At 47.4% G+C, this 23,901-nt stretch overlaps 1 protein-coding gene across 2 annotated transcripts in view; it reads right to left on the bottom strand.

The window, feature by feature from the left end:
• SC5D (sterol-C5-desaturase) overlaps window positions 1–23,901 on the bottom strand; it is an 85,660-nt gene that overhangs the window by 50,810 nt on the left and 10,949 nt on the right. For both annotated transcript variants that reach the window (XM_085645829.1, XM_085645830.1), the window contains exon 4: window positions 6,625–6,725. In XM_085645829.1, coding sequence (XP_085501955.1) covers window positions 6,625–6,725 — 101 coding nt within the window. The remainder of the gene's footprint in view (window positions 1–6,624; window positions 6,726–23,901) is intronic.

The raw sequence follows: 23,901 nt of genomic DNA, 5'->3' as shown, positions 1-23,901 counted from the left end.
TGGCTTAATGAATATAAAACTAAAAAGATGCCCGCGAGACTTTGGGATGCACTTTTGCAACCTTACAGGATAGATGAAATATGGTATTTTGGATGTGAGTGTGGCATAATAATGTATGTTAAAATAGCGGTATTCTTCTCGAGCATGGCTTTTACTAAACGTTTCTTCTAGTATCCGGTATTTAGAGATTGCCCCTAGCAAATTGCTAACACACGTAAGGTCATGTGACTTACGTGGTTCTGAACATAAAAAACGGAAAGATGTTCGCGCGTTTTTGTTGGAGACCCGACAGGAACATCTAGTTGTTCGGCAGCGTACATGGCTCTTGAGGTGAGAGAGGTTCAACAAATGCATTTCAAAACAACGTCATATGCTTAAATCTGAGCTTCTGTCGTGTAGGGACGGTGTAATTTCTAATTATAAAGCATGCAGATTCCGTTGCTTTGTATTTCTATGGTGCGTATTTTTCAATAGTTGGCATTTTAGACACTGGCCTTAGCTAATTGCAAACAAACGTAAGGTTATGAAACACACGTGGCTTTCCGAATACAACAAAACGGAAAGTTCTTTGCGCGTTTGTGTGTGAAATATAGTTGAACTGTTGGCTGATCGACAAATTCGTTATATTGTATTGGAGGAGAGAGAGGCTTAACAAACGCTTTCAAATGTGGTGATGCATTGTTTAAAATAGAGTCTTTCTTATACAGGGACGTTGTACGTTCTAGTTATAAAATGTGGAGGGCTTGTTAAATTGAGGATTTTTCATCTGACATGCACGGCAAGGTAATATTCAGTGTTTGGTAAAATATAGGATGACACAACATTGGTTATTATCTATATGGTGTTATTACATTACAGGCACACTAGCCCTTAAACAATCGATGGGAATTAGACTTGTGACTCATAACGCCTGATTCTAGAAGAATGCAATACTGAAGGATTATAATACCCAACAATATGGAATGTCCAGAAAAACAAATGGCTGTGCTTCGCACAGTGTATAATTAACGCTGTTCAAAAGTCAAGAAAACAATGGTAGGTGCATCTAATCTTTTTTGAACTGCATATTTGAATAGAGCACAACTATTGACTAGACCAAACCAATGTTCTATAAATGATATTGGATGTATACATTTAGTAGAAGCCATGTGGAGCTAATGGAGGATGCACCTTTAATGAGTGCATTGACATCATATATTATAGTGTTTTCTACATGACTTGCCCTATCAGGAAAATAGATATGAAATACAATTTCTTTATTAATTCAATATTTATATAAACTGTTAAGTACAATCATTGGACATGCAAAGTTTTCAATATGGTGCTAATCGTAACTTCTGTCGAATGGTCTTTGTGATTCACATACAATATAATGTATCAAGTTAGCTGTACAATTTGTATCACTTTTGTATTACATATGTATTTTAAATGTTTTTACAGCCCTGACGAAGTTCTTTTTTAAAGAACGAAACGCGTTGACTGCTTATGAACTATCAAACTGTAAAGAAGAATAAAGAGGAAGCTTTGAAAATATATACATCACTGGATGGACACTTTTGTTTGGACTTATTAGAGTGGTGCGACCTGCAGTGGGCCTAAAAATAATCTGGGACGCTTTTAAGGCTGGGGTCCGAGGGCAGATGGCTCGGTTTAGTTGGACCTGCCAAAAAAAGAAAGACATTGTCTGGGTGAGAGGTATAACACCTGTCCCATGCAGAGGCCATTGCAATGGAAGTAGTTGCTTCAGGAACGGTAACAGAGATTCAGACAGCTCAACTGAAAGTAGCAGTGGCTAAAGCTGAGATAGTGAGTCTCTCCACAAAAAAAGGCCGTAGACAAAATCTTAGCACAGAAACACAAACATTATGAGTATAGTGAGAGGGTAGGTCATCTCCTGTCGTGCGGACTAGGCAGCAAACAGCTCTAGCACCTAATTCGTAAAATCAGGGATCCCATGTCAGGAACAATCTCGGACCGATAAGGAATAAGGGCGTCATTTCAGAGATTTTACCAACGGTTATACACAGAGGATGGGGGAGAGGAAGACAAGAATATGCTTAGATATCTCAGTTCAGTGGCAATAGATAATATAGGGGATGAAGATCAGGAACATCTAGGCCCAACATTCACTATTAAGGAACTTGAGCTAGCAATATCCTCTTTTGCATCCGGGAAGGCAGTTGGTACAGATCTCATTCCGGGGGAGTTCTAAATGTTTTTGGCCCCGTGCCTCATGAAGTATCTGCTGGAGCTTTTTGGGTCAGTGCAGGGAGGGGAGGCAGCACCTGGGTCCTGGGCGTTGGCAAATATAGTAGTGTTCCCAAAGAAAGGGAAGTCTCAGTTAGAATTAGGATCCTACCGACCAGTTACCCTGATGAATAGTGATTCCAAAAGCTATTCTAAAATTTTGGCGACAAGGCTATCTGGAACAATCCATAAAATTGTGTCTCCATGGCAGCACAGCTTTGTTCCAGGTTGCAGTAAAACGGATCACATTAGTCGGGTGATCACTCTTTGGCGCAATGGCAGTGACGGGAGACCCTATGGCTTTAATACTTTTGGACGCTGAAAAAGCATTTGATTGGGTCTTCTGGCACTACCTCTCATTTTTGATTGCGAAGGTACGGTTAGGGCCTAGGTTTTGTATGACCCTGAAGGCACTATATGTGCAGCGTAGGGTTAGGATCTCTATGAGGGGGGGGCTACTCGGAACCGATAAAAATACAAGGGACTTGCTCTCTTCTGCTATTTGCTCTATATATTTATCCTCTGGTAAAAAGGAGAATAAATAATAAGCAAATTCATTTCATTATGTCACATGACTGGGAAACAAAAATATTGGTTTACGCTGACGATCTAGTAATAGTCATTACAGAGCTCGGGGAAGCACTAAGAGAAATAGAGGAAGAAGCTAAGCAGATTGGCAAATTTTCTGGTTATCTACAATTAGGATAAGACCCAAATCGTTAAAAACACAGAAGTGGAAAGCGAGGATCGACGGGTAGTGGATGGGGCGACCTATTTGGGGGTAAAAATTATAGCAGACGTAGATAAAATAATACAGATAAACCTGTACCCTTTAATAAAAACTACAAGATTGGAAATGTGCAGAATTAATTGGAAGAACTAATCTAATTAAGATGTATTTCTGCCCAAAATACTCTACTAGTTTAGAGCAATCCCTCTCAAAGTACGGAACCAATGGTTTAAGGCTATCGGCGGGTTGATCTCTAGATTTTTATGGTCGTACTCTAGGCCTAGAAGGGCGATGAGATATTTGACCCTTCCAAGAGACTGAGGGGGTCTGGCGGTACCAAATGTAAGGATCTTCTACTGGGCTGCTGCCTTGCAACAGATGTCTATCTTGTTGGGGACAAAACGTGAGACTACTCTAAACCCTGCGCCGTATGAGCTTTTGATTGGAGAGGAAGCTTGTGGAGTACTTTGGAGACAGCTTAAGTATGGGTATTACAAAAGAGTTAGATTTAAGACCCTCTGCTGCTTGTACAAAATATGGGGGGAGGGTCCGGAAGAAACTAGGGATGGCCCGTCTGAATTGTTAAACTCCACTACATAAAAACCCTAATCTTCCATTAATTTTCTGGGACGCCCATATGAATCAGTGGGAAGAGGAAGGACCAGCTAAGCTAGGGGATTTCTGTCTCAGGGGAATGCATCTCGTTTGAGACATTAAGGCATAAGTTTTAACTAGGACATAATGAGTTTTTCAAATATCTCCAGATCCGTGATTTCTTACTCAAAAAGGCGGGAGTGGCTGAAGGTTTTTCTAGGATCAAACTTATTGACCGAGTTTTGAGTAGGAAGACTCCTATTGGGAAATTTGATCAGATCTTGATTGGGCTCTTGTCATATGACCTAGAAAACCAGGAAAAATGGTGGGTAGAGAAGGCCCAGGCAAGAACAAAGGCCCTTCTGGTACCTAGAAATTCGGCATAGACTGTCTTTATCGCTGCCTCCTTGAAAGTACAGCACTATACAAACTACTAAAAGTGGTACTATACCCCGAGATAATAGCTAAATGGGGGGGGGGGTGGAGAACCAGAAAAGTGCACTGTACTAGATGCCACGTACATGGGGCGGATTTGATACATATGTTTGCAACATGCCCAGCATTAGATGGTTTGATAGGTGACATCAGGGAGTTTTTGGAGGGAAGATTGGGTATAAGTATAGCACTCAACCCGCAACTTATATTACTGGGAGTTAGTAATGAGTCATTGCTTAGCCAGACACAGGCATTTTTGTTTATCTCAATGGCGGCTCTTAGACTATGGCTGGCTACAGCATGGCGGGATCCTTATCCACCAAAAGTCCAACAATGGTTTCCACGCTTAATGGCTATGTATCACATTGAGGTAGCAGGATATGCAAAAAAAGGAAGGGGGGCCAGAAGGAAAGGGTCCAGGGTCTGGGCTTCTCAAACAAGATGGGTTAATGGATTTTTCTTTCCTTTTCCTTTTTCTGCAAGTGCAATCTTTGGGGAATGATAGGAATACAAGTATAATTGTTGGTTTTATTGGTCTGACTAAACTTGAATTTTTATTTTTTTTGCTTTTTAGAAAGCAGATCTGTCCACTTAGGGTGGGGGGGGATAATCTATGTGATTTATAAAATGTGCAATAAAGACTTGTTTAAAAAAGAAAAAGAAAACAAGACGGATTTAATCTGAGTTGCTACCCGCCTCCCAGATGTTGCCAACCCCGGGCAAGCTCAATTTCCTACCAGTACAGCTACATGACAGTACCCTCACTATTGGCTACACTCCAAGAAACAATGCCTCATGGAATTCCTTTCAAATATCGGATGAAGTCGATCTACTCAAAATATTAACATCAATAAAACCTGCCAACCACTTCAATAATTCTCTGCCTGCCCAGCTCGTTGACCAACGTATACCTTTCATTCGCCCTCTCTGGACTACGATTGTCAATAATTCTCTGTCTCAGGGTATGTTCCCTGGCAGCTTACAGATTGGTCAGGTACCCCCAATTCTAAAAAAAGAAAAACAAATGCGGACCAATCTGACCTCAACAACTATAGCCTCATCACCAGTATCCCAAAACTATTAGAGAAAGTCGTACACCTACCACTCTGCAACCACATTGAGAACTTTCAACTCCTAGATCCTCATCTATCTGGCTTCAGATCGGGTCATAGCACTGAAAAGGCTCTGACACACATTGCCGATGATGCCCTTTGAACGTTAGACCAGAACATACCTAGCTTGCTTATGCTACTTGCTTATGCTCCTCTGCCTTTGATATGGTCAACCATGACAGCATGATTGACCTCTTTGAGAAAAAGATGGGGTTATCGGGTCACGTTTTAAGCTGGTTTGCTTACTTCCTAAATAAGAGAGCTCAAAGAATTAAAGTAAATCAAACCCTATGTACCTCTACTCTGGTCACAATTGGAGTTCCCCAAGGATCCCCAATCACACCTACCTTATTCAAATTGCCCATTGAACCACTTAGTGAACTCCTGAAGCTTGTTATTACATGTACGCTGAGGGCACACAATTATACCTACAAATCTCTTCAACTGGAGACATTAAAGAGCTCAATGCGCCTTACGGAAAACTCAACAATGGTTGACCCGCAATCATCTCATGCTTAACACACTCAAAACTGAATTCCTCCTGATTGCCCCCCACAAACACTCAGTTACTACTGAGTAGTGGCTTAAACAACTCAGTGCTCTCAACTGCGCCCCACATGTTACTGAATCCACTAGATCATTAGGGATTACGTTAGACAAACACTTGAATATGCAAATCTTATGAGTGCAACCACTAGGGTAGCCAAGTACCACCTGAACACATTGAGAAAAATAAAGCCTTTCCTGCTGCCTGAAGACTTTCAATCAGAAGTCCAAGCCCCAGTCCTCTCCAGACGAAATTACGCGAGTACTACTCTTGCAGGCTTAACCAAAGCAAAGCTGGCTCCACAAAGGGCTACCTTGAACTCAGCGATTAGGCTTATCACTGGCTCCAGAAGATCCGATAACATTACTCCAGATATAAACTATCTAAAATGGCTCCAGTTTGAAGCAAGCATCAAGCTGAAGATAGCTTGCATGACTCACAAGGCCCTCCACCATAACACCCCCCTTTACTTGGCCCAAAAACTCAATCTAGCGGGTGGGACACGATCCGTAAGAAGCAGTAACTCCCTGTTCCTCAAACCACAGAAGTTCAATAAAAAGACAACCTACAACCGTTCCTTCTACTGTCTAGTCCCTAGAATTTGGAACGCGTTGCCAGCTAAAATCAGGACAAACCCCTCTAATTCTGCCTTCAAAACAGAGGTAAAAATGCTTATGATGAACAGATTCCTCCAGGAGGACTCTTAAACTCACTCAGCGTGGCTACTTGCTTATTGGTCTAATCTAGATCACTGAACCTACCAGGATGATTAGTATTCCTTGTTTATATCTGCATTTTTATTACTTCCTGTTTGTTTGATCTGATCACTTTGTACAGCGCTCAGATACCCTGATGGGTCTCGCTCGCGCTATATAAAACTCCGTAAATAAATAAAACAAATAAATAAATCCTAACAACAGCCGCACCATTTTATTATTATAAAACAATTTCCACAGTACCTTGTATACGAGCTTGTGGTGAAGAAATCGATGAATCCAATAGATACACATATCGGTGAAGAAAAGAAAGGAGACCATGCTTGAAATGGCCCCAAACCAGCCTAAAACAGATATTAACAAACACCTTGATTATTCGAACTCTTGTTGGTATTAGTGGATTAACAATCTAAGTATTCACAAGTATGTATTTGAGCAAACAGCATTTGCTCTAATGTGCAGTGTACTTTATTAAACCATATATCTTACAACAGTTCCTCTTTGTCTCTGTTGCTTCCTAACCAATATTATAGTTAAAGGGTTGAGTGGTTACAACAGACAGCAATTTATACTACAAAAGAAAATATTTACACATACATTTGGCACTATTACAAATAGCTTAATGATTGTTTGCATTTAATCACATGAATGACAATACCATACTCAAACATTTGTGAATATACTCCACTCATCAGACACAAAGCCACTGTATAATATTTGATGTAAGCAACAGTGGGTCTGCGGTGTACCTTAATATGACCTAAAGTGTTATTCCATGTGTTACTACAGGCCTGGGATAACCGTGGTCTAGACCTTCCAGAATCTGAGATCAGTACTCATTCACTTTTGATGTTTTATTTCCAGTTATTGCAAATTTCTTTCTCTACCACTTTGCGTCATGCCTGTATGTAATATTACGTTTGTTGTAGGAGGAGTGTTTAAGAGGACTTGGAAAGGACCTAGAAGTATAGTAGTTTAGTTTTCCAGAATTATCTCAATGGACTGGCAAGTTAGGGCCACAATGAGTTAACAGAATTGTAAGAAATTAGTTTGCACAATTCAGAGCTGAGGTGCGGAGAGATTCCCGGCGCTGCGGCCCTCCTAATGCCCAACAAACAGAAAGAAGATCTGCTTCTTCAAAAGATCTACAGAAGTTGAGCTGGTCTTCTTGGGTGCTACCAAGAATATCTTTGGATGTGGATCCAAAGTCATGTTATGTTTAAACACTTTTCTAAGTTCAAAGTGATGCCCCCTGCTCCTACAAAATAGCGTATCTATTAATGACCTTCTTATGAGTCCTTCCTTGACATTAACTCTGGATGGATACCGCCCTGTGCTACTACAAGTAGCCCAAACTATCTGGATGTCAAAATTCAAAGTAGGGTATGGTTTCACTTGGTGTGGATGCACACCCAGTAAAAAATGATGCACTGACAGTCGCGGGTGTGCAGGTAGGAGAAAAGTCAGGGACTCGATCTGAAGAATACAACACCATGGGGAGGAGCAAGTATTACCCCTCCTGGCCTGCCTCTGACTCACTGAAGTGCAGCACCCCAACCCCAGTCCTCCCCCAGCCCTCCTATGGACTGCTTGTGCCTGCTGTGAGAGGCAGAAAATGTCATTGAATTTATCCCCAGAATGGGTGAAAAACCCATGGCAAAGGACAAGGTATTGCTAGGTCCTTGTGACTATTCCAGGGAACTTTTAATTGCTAAATTCTGGTACAGGTATACAAACTGGAATTGGAGTGCAACCCACCCCCTTTTCCCGAATTTCTGAACCACAAACTGACAAACTAGTGATGGAGGCCGTAATGTTAAATCTTGGAAGTATTTTGGTTTACATGAGAGCTACAAAGTGTGAGCTTTGTCCTTTTGGAGATTATAACTTTGAGGACCTACTACATCCACATAATACAAAATCAATATTTATCCTACCTACCTAAATCGTCAAACACCCTTAGGCACCAATTAACCCCTTCAGTGCCCATGACGAGATGGTCTCGTCATGGGCCGCGGTTGCGCTGTGCCCATGACGAGACCATCTCGTCATGAACTCCGCCCGCTAATAAAAAGCCTGGCACAGGGCGGGGAAAGGGCGGGGCACAGAAGGGGTTAACAAACAGAGTGAAAGACTTCTAGTAGGAAGCAACACATTTTGGTCAAATCACAGCCTTTGGGAGAAATAATACATTATCAATGACAGGATGACACATAGCAACTATCAAATAGCCTACACCTTACATACAATGTCATTGGGAATGTAAGATGCAAAAGGCAGAGAGACCCACTCCAGCACTCAAATCACCTCCTGTGAGACACCCTCCTGGTCTGGAATGATTATGGGCAGCAGTTGCGCTTGGAATCTTCTACAAAGCAAGGCAGGCATGTGCAGGGGATCATGGAGACCCCCCCCCACCCTCTTCTGTGACTACTGTACTGGTTAGGCATGACCACAGACAGTAGTAACACTTTGAATTAACTCTAGTACACGAGTAGGATCCTATAATGTCCCTCCAGTAAGTCCAATCTTTTCCAGTTCTTTCTTTCAGATCACCACAACTGGGCATCCACTCAATGCCCTCTACTCCCCTCTCTCAGCAGGCAAGTTAGGCTCATTTCCAAAGCAGACCAGTAGCTCTCCTGCAGCAAACAGTTGCAGACTTTCAGGAGATGTCCCCTCACGTCCTAGAGACTGACTATCATGATATTCGCCATGAATGTATGATGTTACAACGCATGCCTTTGCAACACAGTTATTACATCGCAACATCCTTTACAACGCATTATTTTACATCGCATGCCATTACATCGCATCTTCAGAAACTACCTTTACAAAGCATTCCAATACAATGCATTATACCTTTACAACACATACCATTACAATGCATACCATTACATTGCATTTAGGGTAAGTGTTGGATAGAATAGTAATAATAATAATAATAATAATAATAACTGTTCTAACTCCAGTGAGTGCAACAGTAGGGTAAGGGTTGGATAGCGTAGGGGTACACATTAATATTCTAACTCCATTGAGTGAAACAGTAGGGTAAGTGTTGGATAGTGTAGGGGTAAAAATTACTATTCTAATTCCAGTAAGTGCAACAGTAGGGTAAGGGTTGGATAGTGTAAGGGTACAATGCGTTGTAATGGTATGCATTGTAATGACTTACGATGTAATGCCTGCATTGTAATGACATGCATTGTAGTGACATGTGATGTAATGGCTGCGTTGTAATGACATGCGATGTAAAGGATGTCGCGATGTAATGACTGCTATGGAAAGATAGTGCGATGTAATGACTGCGTTGTAAAGGTTGTTTCCCATCTGCCATGGATCTCAAAAATTTAGCTGACACACTGAGAAGTGTCACCTCTTCAGTCAGTGAGAATTTTCTGAACAATGTGGGGAATTTTCAAGCTCTCTCATATGGCTTATTTCCAGACAAGGGGTGTTCATTTCACAGACATTGTTCTGGAAGCATTTTAAGGGAATTCCCTCAATAGTTGTATCCCTCCTCTCTGAAGCAGACGTAGTCTTTGTCTTCAGCTGTCTCCTGCAATTAAAAGTTAACTCCTCGCATCACAAAGCATCAACCTTTTGTAGTAGCACTTCTGGGAGAGACAATGGGCAGTGAAAGACAAAACAGTTCATCAAGCTGTTACAAAGGAGACTACTTGATCTTTCCACACCCTCCACCTATCCAAATGCAAGTGGTCAGGAAGAAACAATCAGACAGACCACAATGAAAACATTAATGCAGCAGTTCTATAAGCAGTTGTCTCTACCCTCTCACACCTTATTGTCTGGTGCCTCACAAAAACTCCAGGAATGCCAATGATAAACAGTGTTTGTCTTTCAAGCAGATACTCAATCTCCATCTTATGCCATGTTTTTCCAGAGGAAATCCAAAATGTCTCCCACTCATCTCAAAGCCAAATATATGCATGAAACACAGATTCATAATGTTAGCCACTTGATGCTCCTAGCACACGTACCATACAGTCAGAATTTCAGCAAAGGTGCTGGTTAAGGAACTTTAGTGGAACTTTGGAGAGCGAGGCCAGTAGGCTTCTCGCTCACTACCAGGGTAAGGAAACAGACATGAATGGTACCAGAGATTCAAAAATGGCAGGTTGCCCTACTGCTAAGTATCTCTCAACAATATATGGACAGTAGTCCCATGTAACAAGGAAGAACCACTTTTTGAATGCTTCCAAACCATAGAGCTCCTTTTTAGATCTTCAGTACCTTACATACAAGACATCAGTGTGCACCCTAGGTATTAAAATAAAAATACAGTGGATCCTTGCAGTTGGGTAACTAAACACTGCAAACCCAGGATTCCTTATCCATAGCTGCACCACACCAAGGGCCCCAGAAAGTCAAACTGTGCTGCCTGGAGGTTCTGATAACTTTTGCCATGTCTCGATAGAATCGGAGTACTCTCCGTGAAACTAGTAGAAGTGTGGATGTCAATTCAACAAAAAGACAAGGTAGCAACAAAAACAAAAAAAAGACATCAGACACACTTTGACCTCTTATGACATCACAGAATTAACCACCCTTGTCCCACCCATAGCTCCTACGGCCCACTGAAGTGCAAGAAGTAGAAATGCAGAAAGAAAACAGGGTTCTTTGAACCCATCAACTTTTGCTTGTGACACTAGCTTTTCGACCCACAATTATGGTTACCAGGGGTGTCTATGTCCAAGGCAGGATTAGGAGCTTCTCCAAAGCTCACACCAAAATACCTGTTTGATACTGTAGGAAAGTAGGATCTGCTTTTTATGGTTATCCCCACTTTTTGATGGATATAATGCTGTTTTTGACTAGTCTGACTGGGATCCTGCTAATCAGGACCCCAGTCTCTCTGCTTTCTCCCTTAACTGTTATGTTATGTATTTAGGTGCATCCCAGATTTGATACTGGGGTAACCTTGCCAGTCCCAAGTATATAGTACACATATACCCAGGGCATAGGTACCCCAGAGGTATTATGACACCCATAAGAGGCCATTTAAAATGGACCTACAGGCCTGCCATTGCAGCCTCTGTAAGTCGGTGCATGCATCACACAATTGATGGACGGAATGCAGAACAAATCAAAACATTCACCCCCAGTCAAGAGATCTGGGTTAAATCCATAATTCTTTTGCTCACCATGCCACCCCAGTTTAGACCTGGCCATATGCAAATCAGTCTTGACCCTGTGCCTCATGGGAACAGTCCAGCCCGAACTGCTAAGCCAGGTCCTCCCCGGACCGGAAACAAGCATCCTAGGACCTGTTTCTGAGTTTCACCCCTCTTCAGCCAGGATACCTTGAATCCAGTGGCACAGTGAGCCTGGGACACACGTCTGGGCATACCCGGCACACTTAGGGCGAGGAAGCAAAAGACACACAATTGATGGACGGAATGCAGAACAAATCAAAACATTCACCCCTAGTCAAGAGATCTGGGTTAAATCCATCATTCTTTTGCTCACGATGCCACCCCAGTTTAGACCTGGCCATATGTAAATCAGTCTTGACCCTGTGCCTCATGGGAACAGTCTAGCCCAAACTGCTAAGCCAGGTCCTCCCTGGACCGGAAATAAGCATCTTAGGACCGGTTTCGGGGTTTCGACCCTCTTTAGCCAGGATTACTTGAATCCAGTGGCACAGTGAGCCCGGGACCCACGACTGGGCATACCCGGCGTACTTACGGTGAGGAAGCAAAAGACACACAATTGATGGATGGAATGCAGAACAAATCAAAACATTCACCAGTTACTTAAGATATAGGTTTACTATATCTAAGGGTCACTACACTTAAAACCTATAAGTCAACCCCATAGGAGGCCTTTACAATCCTGAGGGCAGGGTGCTTGGTTCTAAGTGAGAGGGTGCCCCTGCATGAGCAGGAAACCCCTGCAGCCTACAAAGTCCATTTTCCTGGGTTTTCAGTGAAGCAGCCATATAATATATATAGAGGGGCAATACGCGACCGGGTGATGACCATCACGAAAACGGCTGCAACCAACCCTATCGGGTTTGGTGGCAGACATGTTGGAATCATACCCCCTGTTAGACCTGACATCCTTGGCGTGGGTTTTTCCCCTACCTTTTGCCTCTGCTACCTGGATTTTTTGATGCTGTGCTGGATTTCGTTTTTGCTGGTTTAGATGCTTTGGACACTCTGCCACTGCTAAGCAGTGCCAGAGTGTAAGTGCTCCCTGTGTAAAATATCATATTGATTGGATATACCTGATTGGCATATCTGTATCACCATGAAGTCCCTAGTAAAGTGCACTGTGTGTGCCAGGGCTGGTGATGACAGATGCTACTAGTGGGTCTGCAGCGCTGATTGCGCCACCCACCTGTGTAGCCCTAAAATGGTGTCTCAGGCCTGCCACCGCAGGCCTGCCTGCAGTCCCCGGACTGCCATGTCCTCCTGGCCAGTGTCCACACTGAGCGGGCCTAACCCTTCCCTTTTTATACACGTCAGTCATCCCTATGGAAGGCCCAAGGTACCCCCCTGGGCAGGGTGCAGTGTATGTAAAAGGTAGAGCATGTACTAGTGCAGGTACCATGCTCTGGTAGTGAACAGCGGCCATTTTGTGTGTTCACTGCTGCAAGGTTGGCTTGTTCCATAGGCTAACATGGGGGAGGCTGGTGCCAATGGCTATCAGCCTATCTTCTCATAGGAACAAGATAAGACATGAGTGTTTGATATCCCTGAGCTCAGCATTTAATAACACATCTTTTAGGAGAGGTTGTTTTTAAATCCTGAGTTGGAGAATAGTACTTTTTAGAGAGTAGCTGTTCTCTTGTCTGACCCTTCTGTGTGCCTGGGCATGCTTGTGGATTGACTGTCTGGCTTGAGAGTGACAGGGGCTGGGGATCCCCCAGGAGGTTGGCTGAGTCAGCCCTTTGCTGAATGGCGACATTTGCAAGTAGAGTGGAGGGAGGAGATAGCACCTGGGAGTAAATAGGGCTGTGCCTGCCTGCTACACTGCTGGCTCCACCTCCTGCTGGGCGGCTGACGACTCTGCCCCTCACTCTGAAAAGAAAGCAGAAGCCAGGAAAACAAAGTGCTCCAGCAACACCCAGAACTGGATCAGACCGGGCTCAGGACCCACTTGCACAAAGACTTCAAAGACTTTTAGGGGTATAAGTACAAGACCCCTGACAACAGATTTTTAGATTCTACAATCAAGAGGAACCTCTGCCAGAAGAAGGACCGCTGAGGAACTGAAGGAAGATTGCCTTGCTGTGTGCTCTAAGGGCTGACCTGTTCTGCTGTTCAACTGAAGGAGAGAAGAAGGGCTTGCTGTGTGCTGTGCCCCTGCCTGCTTGTACTACCAAGACTTTGCTGTGTGCTGTGTCTGAAACAATCTCCAAGGGCCTGAGAAGAGCTGGCCTCCTGTCCTGGAACCCAGGGTTAAAAGGTTTCCAAGAAACTGACCTAAGCTATCAAGATTGTGCTGCACCGGCCTGGAGTGGGAAGTTGCCTGCAGCTGCTAAAAATCCCTGTTGCCGTGAGGGTTTTGCACTGCCAGGGGGCCGCACATCGCCCCGCAATCTCGCCGTACCTTGCCGAGGCTCCCGAAGCGAAGATCGAGCCCGCTACCCTCTCATTGGTTGAGAGGATCGAGCCCCCTCACTAACGCCGCACTGGGATTGGTCAGTGACCTCAGGACGTCCCGAGAAGCCGGCAGAGTGGTGCCCGAGTCATCTGCAGGACCAGTCTTCATTGAAGGAGCAGCGAGCGTATCCAGCGTGCCCCCAGCCTGTGAACCCAAGAAGAGAAGGGCCGCACTGCCTTCCCGCCGCTCGTTGGATTGTCGAGAGCGGGCGGAAGGGCAGACGTGACTGGCCGGGGCTGTCAAGGAAAGATCTGCCCATGCTGAGGCTGTAGCATAACGCGCACGGTGAGACGTGCTGACTGGATATTACAACCCTGCTGTAATACCCCCTACGATAGCGAGTAGAGACTTGAGACTGTTCTTGACATAGAAGAAACTTCCTAGTAACCTAGTGCAACCATTAAGTTTGTGTGCAACATATCCTGTAAGTGATCATATTTTCCCCGGCTACACGATATAAAGATATATTTTTGATATACCTGTGTGGTCTACCTTTGTGGTGTACGAGGGAGGGGTCATTGTGGGGATTGAGTGCAAATACGTAACACATTGCCTTGGGGATAAGCCTGACTGCTCGAGCCAAGCTAACTAGAGGGTGAGCAGGGGTTATCTTCCGTGTGTGTCCCTGTACCCTGACTAGAAGCAAGGGTCCCTATTTGGTCTAAGGTACTTACCTCTGCCAACTAGAGACCCCCAGATCTAACATTGGTGGCAGCGGTGCGGATTAGAACCAGTATTTGCACTTGACCTGCAGTGATTCTTTGTACATCACTAGTCTAGTTAGCGGTTGCATCGCACAAAGTTTTTTGAAACCTATTTTTGGAAGATCTAGGAAGCATCATGTCTCTGAATGGAGTAGGCGAGGAGGTGGAATTGCAATTTGAAGTAGAAAAGTTGCTCACATACAAGAAGGATCAACTAATGCAATTCTGCAAACAGCTTGGATGCCCAGTGAAGGGCAGCGTTAACAAGGCAGAGCTACAGAAAGCTCTAAGGGCCTGGTGGGAGGCCAAAAATGGTGTGACAGAAGAAGCTACTGGAGAGGATGGTACACCGGAGCACGGATTTGGATCCGGTGATTTGCCAGTGAATAGGCCAGCGTCTAGGGCTGGCAGCACCCATTCCAGTAGGGGCCTTTCTCCAGAGGAACTGGAGGAAAATCAGAGGATTAGGGCCCATGAGATTGAACTTTTTTAAGCTCAAAGCTCAAGCAGAAGAGAGGAAACTGAGCCTTGACAGTGAAAAGAAGGCGGAGGAGTGGAGGAATGCTCTCGCTTTGGAAGAGAGAAAACTCCAGTTGGCTCATGAGTTGAGCATGAGGGAGCTGGACATTAAAGCTAAACAGGTGGAGTCCAGTCCGAATGGTGGCAGCGCACAACCAGTACAGGCGGGTAAAGTATACATACCGAAAGATTTGGTGCAGAATTATCAGAGGGGTGAGGATATCTATGCATGGTTTAGATCCTATGAGCTTGCCTTGAAGATGAATGAAGTGCCTGAGAAGAGTTGGGGGGCAGGTTTGTGGAAGCATTTTGAGGCCTCTGAGAGGGATGTCTTAGCACCCTTAGAAGCAGCAGGTACCTTAACCTACCCCACTATGAAGGAGGCCTTATGCCTCAGGTATGGGCTTACACCAGAACAGTACCGCCAGAAGTTTAGGAACTTCAAGAAACTTGATTCAAGTACTTGGGTGGAGTGTGTGAGTATGTACACGCATGCACTGGAAGGTTGGATAAAGGGCAGCAAAGTTACTGATTATGTGGGGTTGTGTCACTTGATTAGTTGGGAGCACTTGAGTAGTCTATGTGTTCCAGAGCTGCGCCAGCATCTTTTAGACAGCAAGTTAACTAATCCCAGTGAGCTTGCTAAAGAGGCAGACCGCTGGACTAGCACCAGGGTCAACAAAGGGGTGGTAAGTATCCCAGCCAAGGGTGGACAGGGTCCCCAGCAGAAAGGTGGGGAGGACAAGGGTAACAGTAAGGAGTTCTCTAAAGGGCCCCAAAACAGTTCCCAGGAGAAGGAGTCCCAAGCCCCCAAGCCTAAGAAGTCTTGGCCCCATAAGGGCAGACAGGATAACAGACCACCGCCTATTTGCTATGCTTGTAGGGAAGTGGGGCACATCGCCCCTAAGTGTCCCAAGAAACCCCCAGCACCAGCTGCTGCTCCAGTCCCAGGGCTAGCTAGTGTAGCTTTGGGAGGGGATTTGATTTCCAGTGGGGAAGAGGGATTAGCTATGATGACCCTTGTCTCTTTAGGAGACCAAGAGATGGTCCAGGATACCTTGATACCCGCTAACACTAAGAAATACGGGCAAAAGGTGACCATCAATGGGAGGGAGATAGAGGCTCTGAGAGACACCGGGGCTAGTGTGACATCTGTCAGGTGCCAGTGGGTGTCTGAAGAGCAAGTCATTCCCAATGTGCTCCGCCCAGTAGTGGCAGCTGACACTTCAGTGCGCCTCTGCAAGATGGCGCGTGTTCCCTTTACATGGGGGGGGGGGGGAGTCTCTGGTACCTTGGAAGTCTGTGTCAGTGATGCCTTGCCAGTAGATTGTCTGTTGGGTAACGACCTGGAGAGTTCTCCATGGAAGGACGTAGAGCACAGAACTCACTTGGAGATGTTAGGACTGCCAGCGTGGGTCTGTGTATCCACACGTGCCATGACAGCCAGTAAGGGTGGATTAGTAGAACCGGAGCCTGGAACAATGGCCCAGGAACCTGTCAGGAGAGGAAGGGGCAGAGGGCGCGGGAAACCGGCCCCCACTGTTCCCACGGTCCAGGAGGAAGCAGAACCTGAGGGGGATGCCCTGGAACCTACAGGGGAACAGGTGGCCGAACTGGGGGAATTGCCTGAGCTGACCCATTGGCAGCAAGAGGGTGGTCCCTCCAGGGAGGAATTCTGCCAGGCTCAGAAGGAGTGCCCTTCCCTCATTGGTGTGCGGCAGCAGGCTGCAGACCAGGCAGCGGGCCTAGGGTCCAAGGAACATTTGATTTACTGGGAGGATGACTTACTTTATAGTGAGCCTAAGTTTGCTGAGCCCGGTGCAGCCCGTGTGCTGGTGGTACCCGAGCGCTTCAGGAACTTCTTACTGGGTCTGGCTCATGACGTGCCTCTCGCAGGACATCTGGGGCAAGACAAGACCTAACACAGGCTTGTCACCCACTTCTACTGGCCCCAGATGAAGAAGCACGTCAGTACCTTTTGTAAGTCTTGCCAAACATGCCAAGCCAGTGGTAAGAGCGGTGGAAAGTGCGTGGCACCCCTCCAACCTTTTCCTGTGGTGAGCACCCCTTTTGAGCGGGTGGGCATTGATATCGTAGGGCTCCTGGACCCCAAGACTGCCTTAGGCAACAGGTTCATCCTGGTCTTGGTGGACCACGCCACCCGGTACCCGGAAGCAGTCCCTCTCAGGACAATCACAGCACCCGTGGTGGGCCGTGCATTGATGGAGATCTTTTCCCGCGTGGGGTTCCCCAGAGAGGTGGTCTCCGACCGGGGTACCAACTTCATCTCTAGGTACATGAAGTCTCTGTGGGAGGAGTGTGGGGTAACTTATAAGTTCACCACTCCTTACCACCCTCAAGGAAATGGGTTGGTTGAAAGGTTCAACCGCACCCTGAAAGGTATGATTATGGGCCTAGCAGAGCCCATGAGACGGAAGTGGGACGTCTTGTTACCATGCCTGTTGTTTGCCTACCGGGAGGTGCCTCAGAAGTCCTTAGGGTTCAGCCCCTTTGAACTGCTGTATGGCCACCCTGTTAGAGGACCTCTCACACTGGTGAAGGAGGGGTGGGAGAAATCCCGTGGGAAAACCCCCCAGGATGTGTTCAGCTATGTGCTGGCCATCCGCAACCAGACGCAGCGCTTCAGCTAGAAGCCAGCCAGGAGGAGATGAAAAGATGGTACGACCAGAATACCACTCTGGTTGAATTTCATCCTGGGCAGAAAGTGTGGGTAATGGCGCCGGTGGAGCCTTGTGCGCTCCGTGACAAGTGGACCGGGCCATATGAGGTGGTAGAGCGCAAGAGTGAGGTGACCTACCTGATCAACATGAAGACTCCTAGGCAGCCCCTGAGAGTCTTGCATGTGAACCGCCTCAAGCCCCACTTTGAGAGGTCTGAAGTGACAATGCTCATGGCTACAGATGATGGTGGGGAAGAGGATAGTGATCCTCTCCCAGACCTCCTGGCAACCAAGGAGCAAGACGGGTCAGTGGATGGTGTGGTCCTCTCGCCCACCCTGACCCCAGAACAGCAGAGAGACTGTCGCCAGGTGTTGGGTCAGTTTGCCTCCCTGTTCTCCCTGACCCCAGGTGTCACCAATTGGTGCGTCCATGATGTGGACACTGGAGATAGTCTGCCTGTGAAACAGAAGTTTTACAGAGTAGCTGACAGGGTCAGGGCCAGCATCAAGGAAGAAGTTTCCAAGATGTTGGCGTTAGGGGTAATTGAGCCCTCCAGCAGTCCCTGGGCTAGCCCAGTGGTCCTCGTTCCCAAGAAAGCTGCTACACCCGGTGGCCCGCCAGAACTTCTGTTTTGAGTAGACTACCGTGGGCTCAATGCGGTCACCAAGACTGACGCGCACCCCATCCCCAGAGCTGATGAGCTCGTGGATCGGTTGGGAGCTGCCAGGTATCTCAGCACCTTTGATTTGACTTCGGGGTACTGGCAGATTGCCTTAACTGAGGGGGCAAAGGAGAGGTCGGCATTTTCAACACCAGAGGGGCATTTCCAGTTTCGAGTCATGCCCTTTGGATTGAAAAATGCCCCTGCCACCTTCCAGAGACTGGTCAACCGGGAAATGACTGGGCTGGAGCAATTCAGCGCTGCATACTTGGATGACATTGCTGTGTTCAGCTCCACTTGGGAGGAACACTTTTAACACCTCTGTGAAGTGTTGAAGGCTCTGCAAAAGGCAGGCCTCACTATCAAGGCCAGTAAGTGCCAGATAGGGCAGGGATCAGTGGTGTATTTGGGACACCAGGTGGGGAGCGGCCAGGTGGCGCCCCTACAGGCGAAGATTGATACCATTCTGGCTTGGGACCCCCCCCAAGACGCAGACAGATGTGAGAGCCTTTCTAGGACTCACCGGGTATTACCGACGGTTCATCAAGGGTTACGGCACCATTGTTGCCCCCTTGACAGAACTAACCTCTAGAAATCAGCCCAGGAAAGTGAATTGGACCGAGGCCTGTCAAACTGCTTTTGATGCCCTGAAAACTGCCATGTGCACAGCGCCAGTGCTGAAGGCACCTGATTTTTCGAGTGAGTTCATTGTGCAAACAGACGCTTCAGAGCAAGGTGTGGGAGCAGTACTCTCACAGATGGACGATGAGGGCGGGGACCAACCGGTAGCTTTCATTAGTAGGAGGCTACTCCCCAGGGAACAGAGGTGGAGTGCTATTGAAAGGGAAGCCTTTGCTGTGGTCTGGGCCCTGAAGAAGCTGAGGCCCTACCTGTTTGGGACTCACTTCCGTGTTCAGACCGACCACAGGCCCCTCAGATGGTTAATGCAGATGAGGGGTGAGAATCCAAAACTGTTGAGGTGGTCCATCTCCCTACAGGGAATGGACTTCACGGTGGAACACCGTCCCGGTACGGAACACGCCAATGCTGATGGTCTGTCCAGGTTTTTCCGACTTAGTGATGAGAACTCCCAAGAGGATGGGTAGTTCTCCCCACTTTCAGCTGGAGGGGACACGTGTTAGACCTGACATCCTTGGCGTGGGTTTTTCCCCTATCTTTTGCCTCTGCTACCTGGATTTTTTGATGCTGTGCTGGATTTCATTTTTGCTGGTTTAGATGCTTTGGACACTCTGCCACTGCTAATCAGCGCCAGAGTGTAAGTGCTCCCTGTGTAAAATATCATATTGATTGGATATACCTGATTGGCATATCTGTATCACCATGAAGTCCCTAGTAAAGTGCACTGTGTGTGCCAGGGCTGGTGATGACAGATGCTACTAGTGGGTCTGCAGCGCTGATTGCGCCACCCACCTGTGTAGCCCTAAAATGGTGTCTCAGGCCTGCCACCGCAGGCCTGACTGCAGTCCCCGGACTGCCATGTCCTCCTGGCCAGTGTCCACACTGACCGGGCCTAACCCTTCCCTTTTTATACACGTCAGTCATCCCTATGGAAGGCCCAAGGTACCCCCCTGGGCAGGGTGCAGTGTATGTAAAAGGTAGAGCATGTACTAGTGCAGGTACCATGCTCTGGTAGTGAACAGCGGCCATTTTGTGTGTTCACTGCTGCAAGGTTGTCTTGTTCCATAGGCTAACATGGGGAGGCTGGTGCCAATGGCTATCAGCCTATCTTCTCATAGGAACAAGATAAGACATGAGTGTTTGATATCCCTGAGCTCAGCATTTAATAACACATCTTTTAGGAGAGGTTGTTTTTAAATCCTGAGTTGGAGAATAGTACTTTTTAGAGAGTAGCTGTTCTCTTGTCTGACCCTTCTGTGTGCCTGGGCATGCTTGTGGATTGACTGTCTGGCTTGAGAGTGACAGGGGTTGGGGATCCCCCAGGAGGTTGGCTGAGTCAGCCCTTTGCTGAATGGCGACATTTGCAAGTAGAGTGGAGGGAGGAGATAGCACCTGGGAGTGAATAGGGCTGTGCCTGCCTGCTACACTGCTGGCTCCACCTCCTGCTGGGCGGCTGACGACTCTGCCCCTCACTCTGAAAAGAAAGCAGAAGCCAGGAAAACAAAGTGCTCCAGCAACACCCAGAACTGGATCAGACCGGGCTCAGGACCCACTTGCACAAAGACTTCAAAGACTTTTAGGGGTATAAGTACAAGACCCCTGACAGCAGATTTTATATTCTACAATCAAGAGGAACCTCTGCCAGAAGAAGGACCGCTGAGGAACTGAAGGAAGATTGCCTTGCTGTGTGCTCTAAGGGCTGACCTGTTCTGCTGTTCAACTGAAGGAGAGAAGAAGGGCTTGCTGTGTGCTGTGCCCCTGCCTGCTTGTACTACCAAGACTTTGCTGTGTGCTGTGTCTGAAACTGAATCTCCAAGGGCCTGAGAAGAGCTGGCCTCCTGTCCTGGAACCCAGGGTTAAAAGGTTCCCAAGAAACTGACCTAAGCTATCAAGATTGTGCTGCACTGGCCTGGAGTGGGAAGTTGCCTGCAGCTGCTAAAAATCCCTGTTGGCGTGAGGGTTTTGCACTGCCAGGGGGCCGCACATCGCCCCGCAATCTCGCCGTACCTTGCCGAGGCTCCCGAAGCGAAGATCGAGCCCGCTACCCTCTCATTGGTTGAGAGGATCGAGCCCCCTCACTAACGCCGCGCTGGGATTGGTCAGTGACCGCAGGACGTCCCGAGAAGCCGGCAGAGTGGTGCCCGAGTCATCTGCGTGACCAGTCTTCATTGAAGGAGCAGCGAGTGTATCCAGCGTGCCCCCAGCCTGTGAACCCAAGAAGAGAAGGGCCGCACTGCCTTCCCGCCGCTTGTTGGATTGTCGAGAGCGGGCGGAAGGGCGGACGTGACCGGCCGGGGCTGTCAAGGAAAGATCTGCCCACGCTGAGGCTGTAGCATAATGCGCACGGTGAGACGAGCTGACTGGATATTACAACCCTGCTGTAATACCCCCTACGATAGCGAGTAGAGACTTGAGACTGTTCTTGACATAGAAGAAACTTCCTAGTAACCTAGTGCAACCATTAAGTTTGTGTGCAACATATCCTGTAAGTGATCATATTTTCCCCGGCTACACGATATAAAGATATATTTTTGATATACCTGTGTGGTCTACCTTTGTGGTGTACGAGGTAGGGGTCATTGTGGGGATTGTGTGCAAATACGTAACACATTGCCTTGGGGATAAGCCTGACTGCTCGAGCCAAGCTACCTAGAGGGTGAGCAGGGGTTATCTTCCGTGTGTGTCCCTGTACCCTGACTAGAAGCAAGGGTCCCTATTTGGTCTAAGGTACTTACCTCTGCCAACTAGAGACCCCCAGATCTAACACCCCCACACTGGTAACCGGTGTGGGAGGAACGATTCCACCCACCAGGAAGGCCCTTCCTGGGGCCCTCGGTGTTCCCGGTACCAGCCTTCTAGCTCCGGACAGCAAAAAATGGTTGATGCCGACCAGAGACACAATTCTGCCCTCCTGCTGCTGAGCCAAGCTCAAGCAGAGGAAGGCAGAACAATAAGCATCCTGTCACAATGAGGTATGACCACCTCCCAGACAGGATTTAGTGTATTAGGGCTGGGTGGGTGCGCTTACCAGCGCCTTAAAACCTGCAGGAGGGGCGCATTTGGTGTCCTTGTGCATAGTCCAGTTCAAACCAGTCCTGGGAGCCGTTGGCTCTCGCTCTGGCACGGAACTGGACATAGGACATGGGAGTAACCTCCCCCCTGTCCAGACCCTCCCCTGGGAAGGTCCCCTGAATCTTTCCAGCCCTCTCCCGTGGGTACTTAAGGGCTTACCTGGTTGAAGGACATTAGATTCATTACGGACAAGATTCAGAACTGAAACCACTGCACTTAGACCGTCTGGGCACTCTGGACTTCCTTTGGGTCTGACTTTGTCTCCCTCTCAGTCTGCTGCATCGTCTGTGCCTGTGCACCGTACAGGATCCATGTAGGACCTGTGGAGCATCCAAGACACCTGAAGATAATCTCCCTTGGAGTGAAGGAGTCACTCCCCTGCATTCGCAGGCACCAAAACACTGCTGACCGGTCTGCTGATCCTGATCTCCTCCGGAATCCGAAAGGCTCAGCAACACAGGAGGAGGATTTCTACGTCCTTCGAGGTCCGAACTGCCCTCTCACCAATTTCGAGGTCAGAATCCCTTGAGGGGGCTGCAATACCCAAACCCCTGTGCACTGTGTACTTTTGCAAGTATTTGTGCTTGTTGGCAATCCTGTGCCAAGTGCATTGGCCTACGAGTAGCCCCAACCTCTAGCAACGTTTCCTATAAAGATCTTCAACCACCTACCACCGTGTGCTCCGTGGCCTGTTTTGTGAAACTGCCTGGGGTCCTCTCGAAACTCCTGGGCCTCTGGCCTGTGGGTCCAATTGAGGGCCATCTTTGTTTTTCTTGGGCTCCCCGGATTGCTCTGGGTTTGCCCTGAGTCTCCTGCTTGTGGCGAGTCTCCTGGACCTTGCTGGTCTGAAGCGTAGACTTCCTTGACTTCCTGCGTGGGTTGCTTTTGCCAAGGCTTGTTGGTGCTCTCGCAAGACACCAACCCATCAGCACTCAACATCCTTCGTGGGACAGCTCGCTCCGGCTCCTGGTCATCCTCAACGTCACCTGGTCCCCGCAGCTGCAGAGTCAAGGTCACCGTCAACTATCCTGAAGCACCCGACATTGGTGGGCATTTGTCTACCAAGCCCCTGGTCACTCTCAAGTGACCCAGACTCTATCCCCTCTTTCAGGTACTCCTCGACAAGACAAATGCACGTTTGGATTCCAACTGACACTTTCTCCTCTTCCAGCAGCGGCTCTTCTTCGAAGTCCTCCACTGGGTTCGATGGTGGTTTCCGACGCCAATTTACACCTATGCACCTGGCTTCCCTGGATTAGGTAACTTGGGTTCTTCGGTATCCATAAGTGGGGTGGCTTTCCAACCATCTGTCTTCCACTGGGTTTCTTCGATGTCCACTGGGAAGGGTCCCAAATCTTTCCAAATCCAGCCACGACTTGCACATAAGACTCTCCGTGGGGTCCCAATCTACTCACCTTGGGTGGTTCCTTGGGATCCCAGAAATTCTACGCCCTCTCGACATCATCCTGACTCGAGTCGTGGTTCTTATACTACTTTTTTAGTATATGGTTTGGTCCCCCCTGGGGCCCACTATGTATTAGTGCTATTTACTGTGATTTCTTTGCTATAGTATTGAATGCTTTGTGTATATCTCCGTTTGGGAGATACTGGA

Source organism: Triturus cristatus, chromosome 3_1 (assembly GCF_964204655.1).
Source record: "Triturus cristatus chromosome 3_1, aTriCri1.1, whole genome shotgun sequence".
Classification (NCBI taxonomy): domain Eukaryota; kingdom Metazoa; phylum Chordata; class Amphibia; order Caudata; family Salamandridae; genus Triturus; species Triturus cristatus.
The sequence above is the reverse complement of the archived record's forward strand: the minus strand, read 5'-3'. Positions and strand labels throughout refer to the sequence as shown.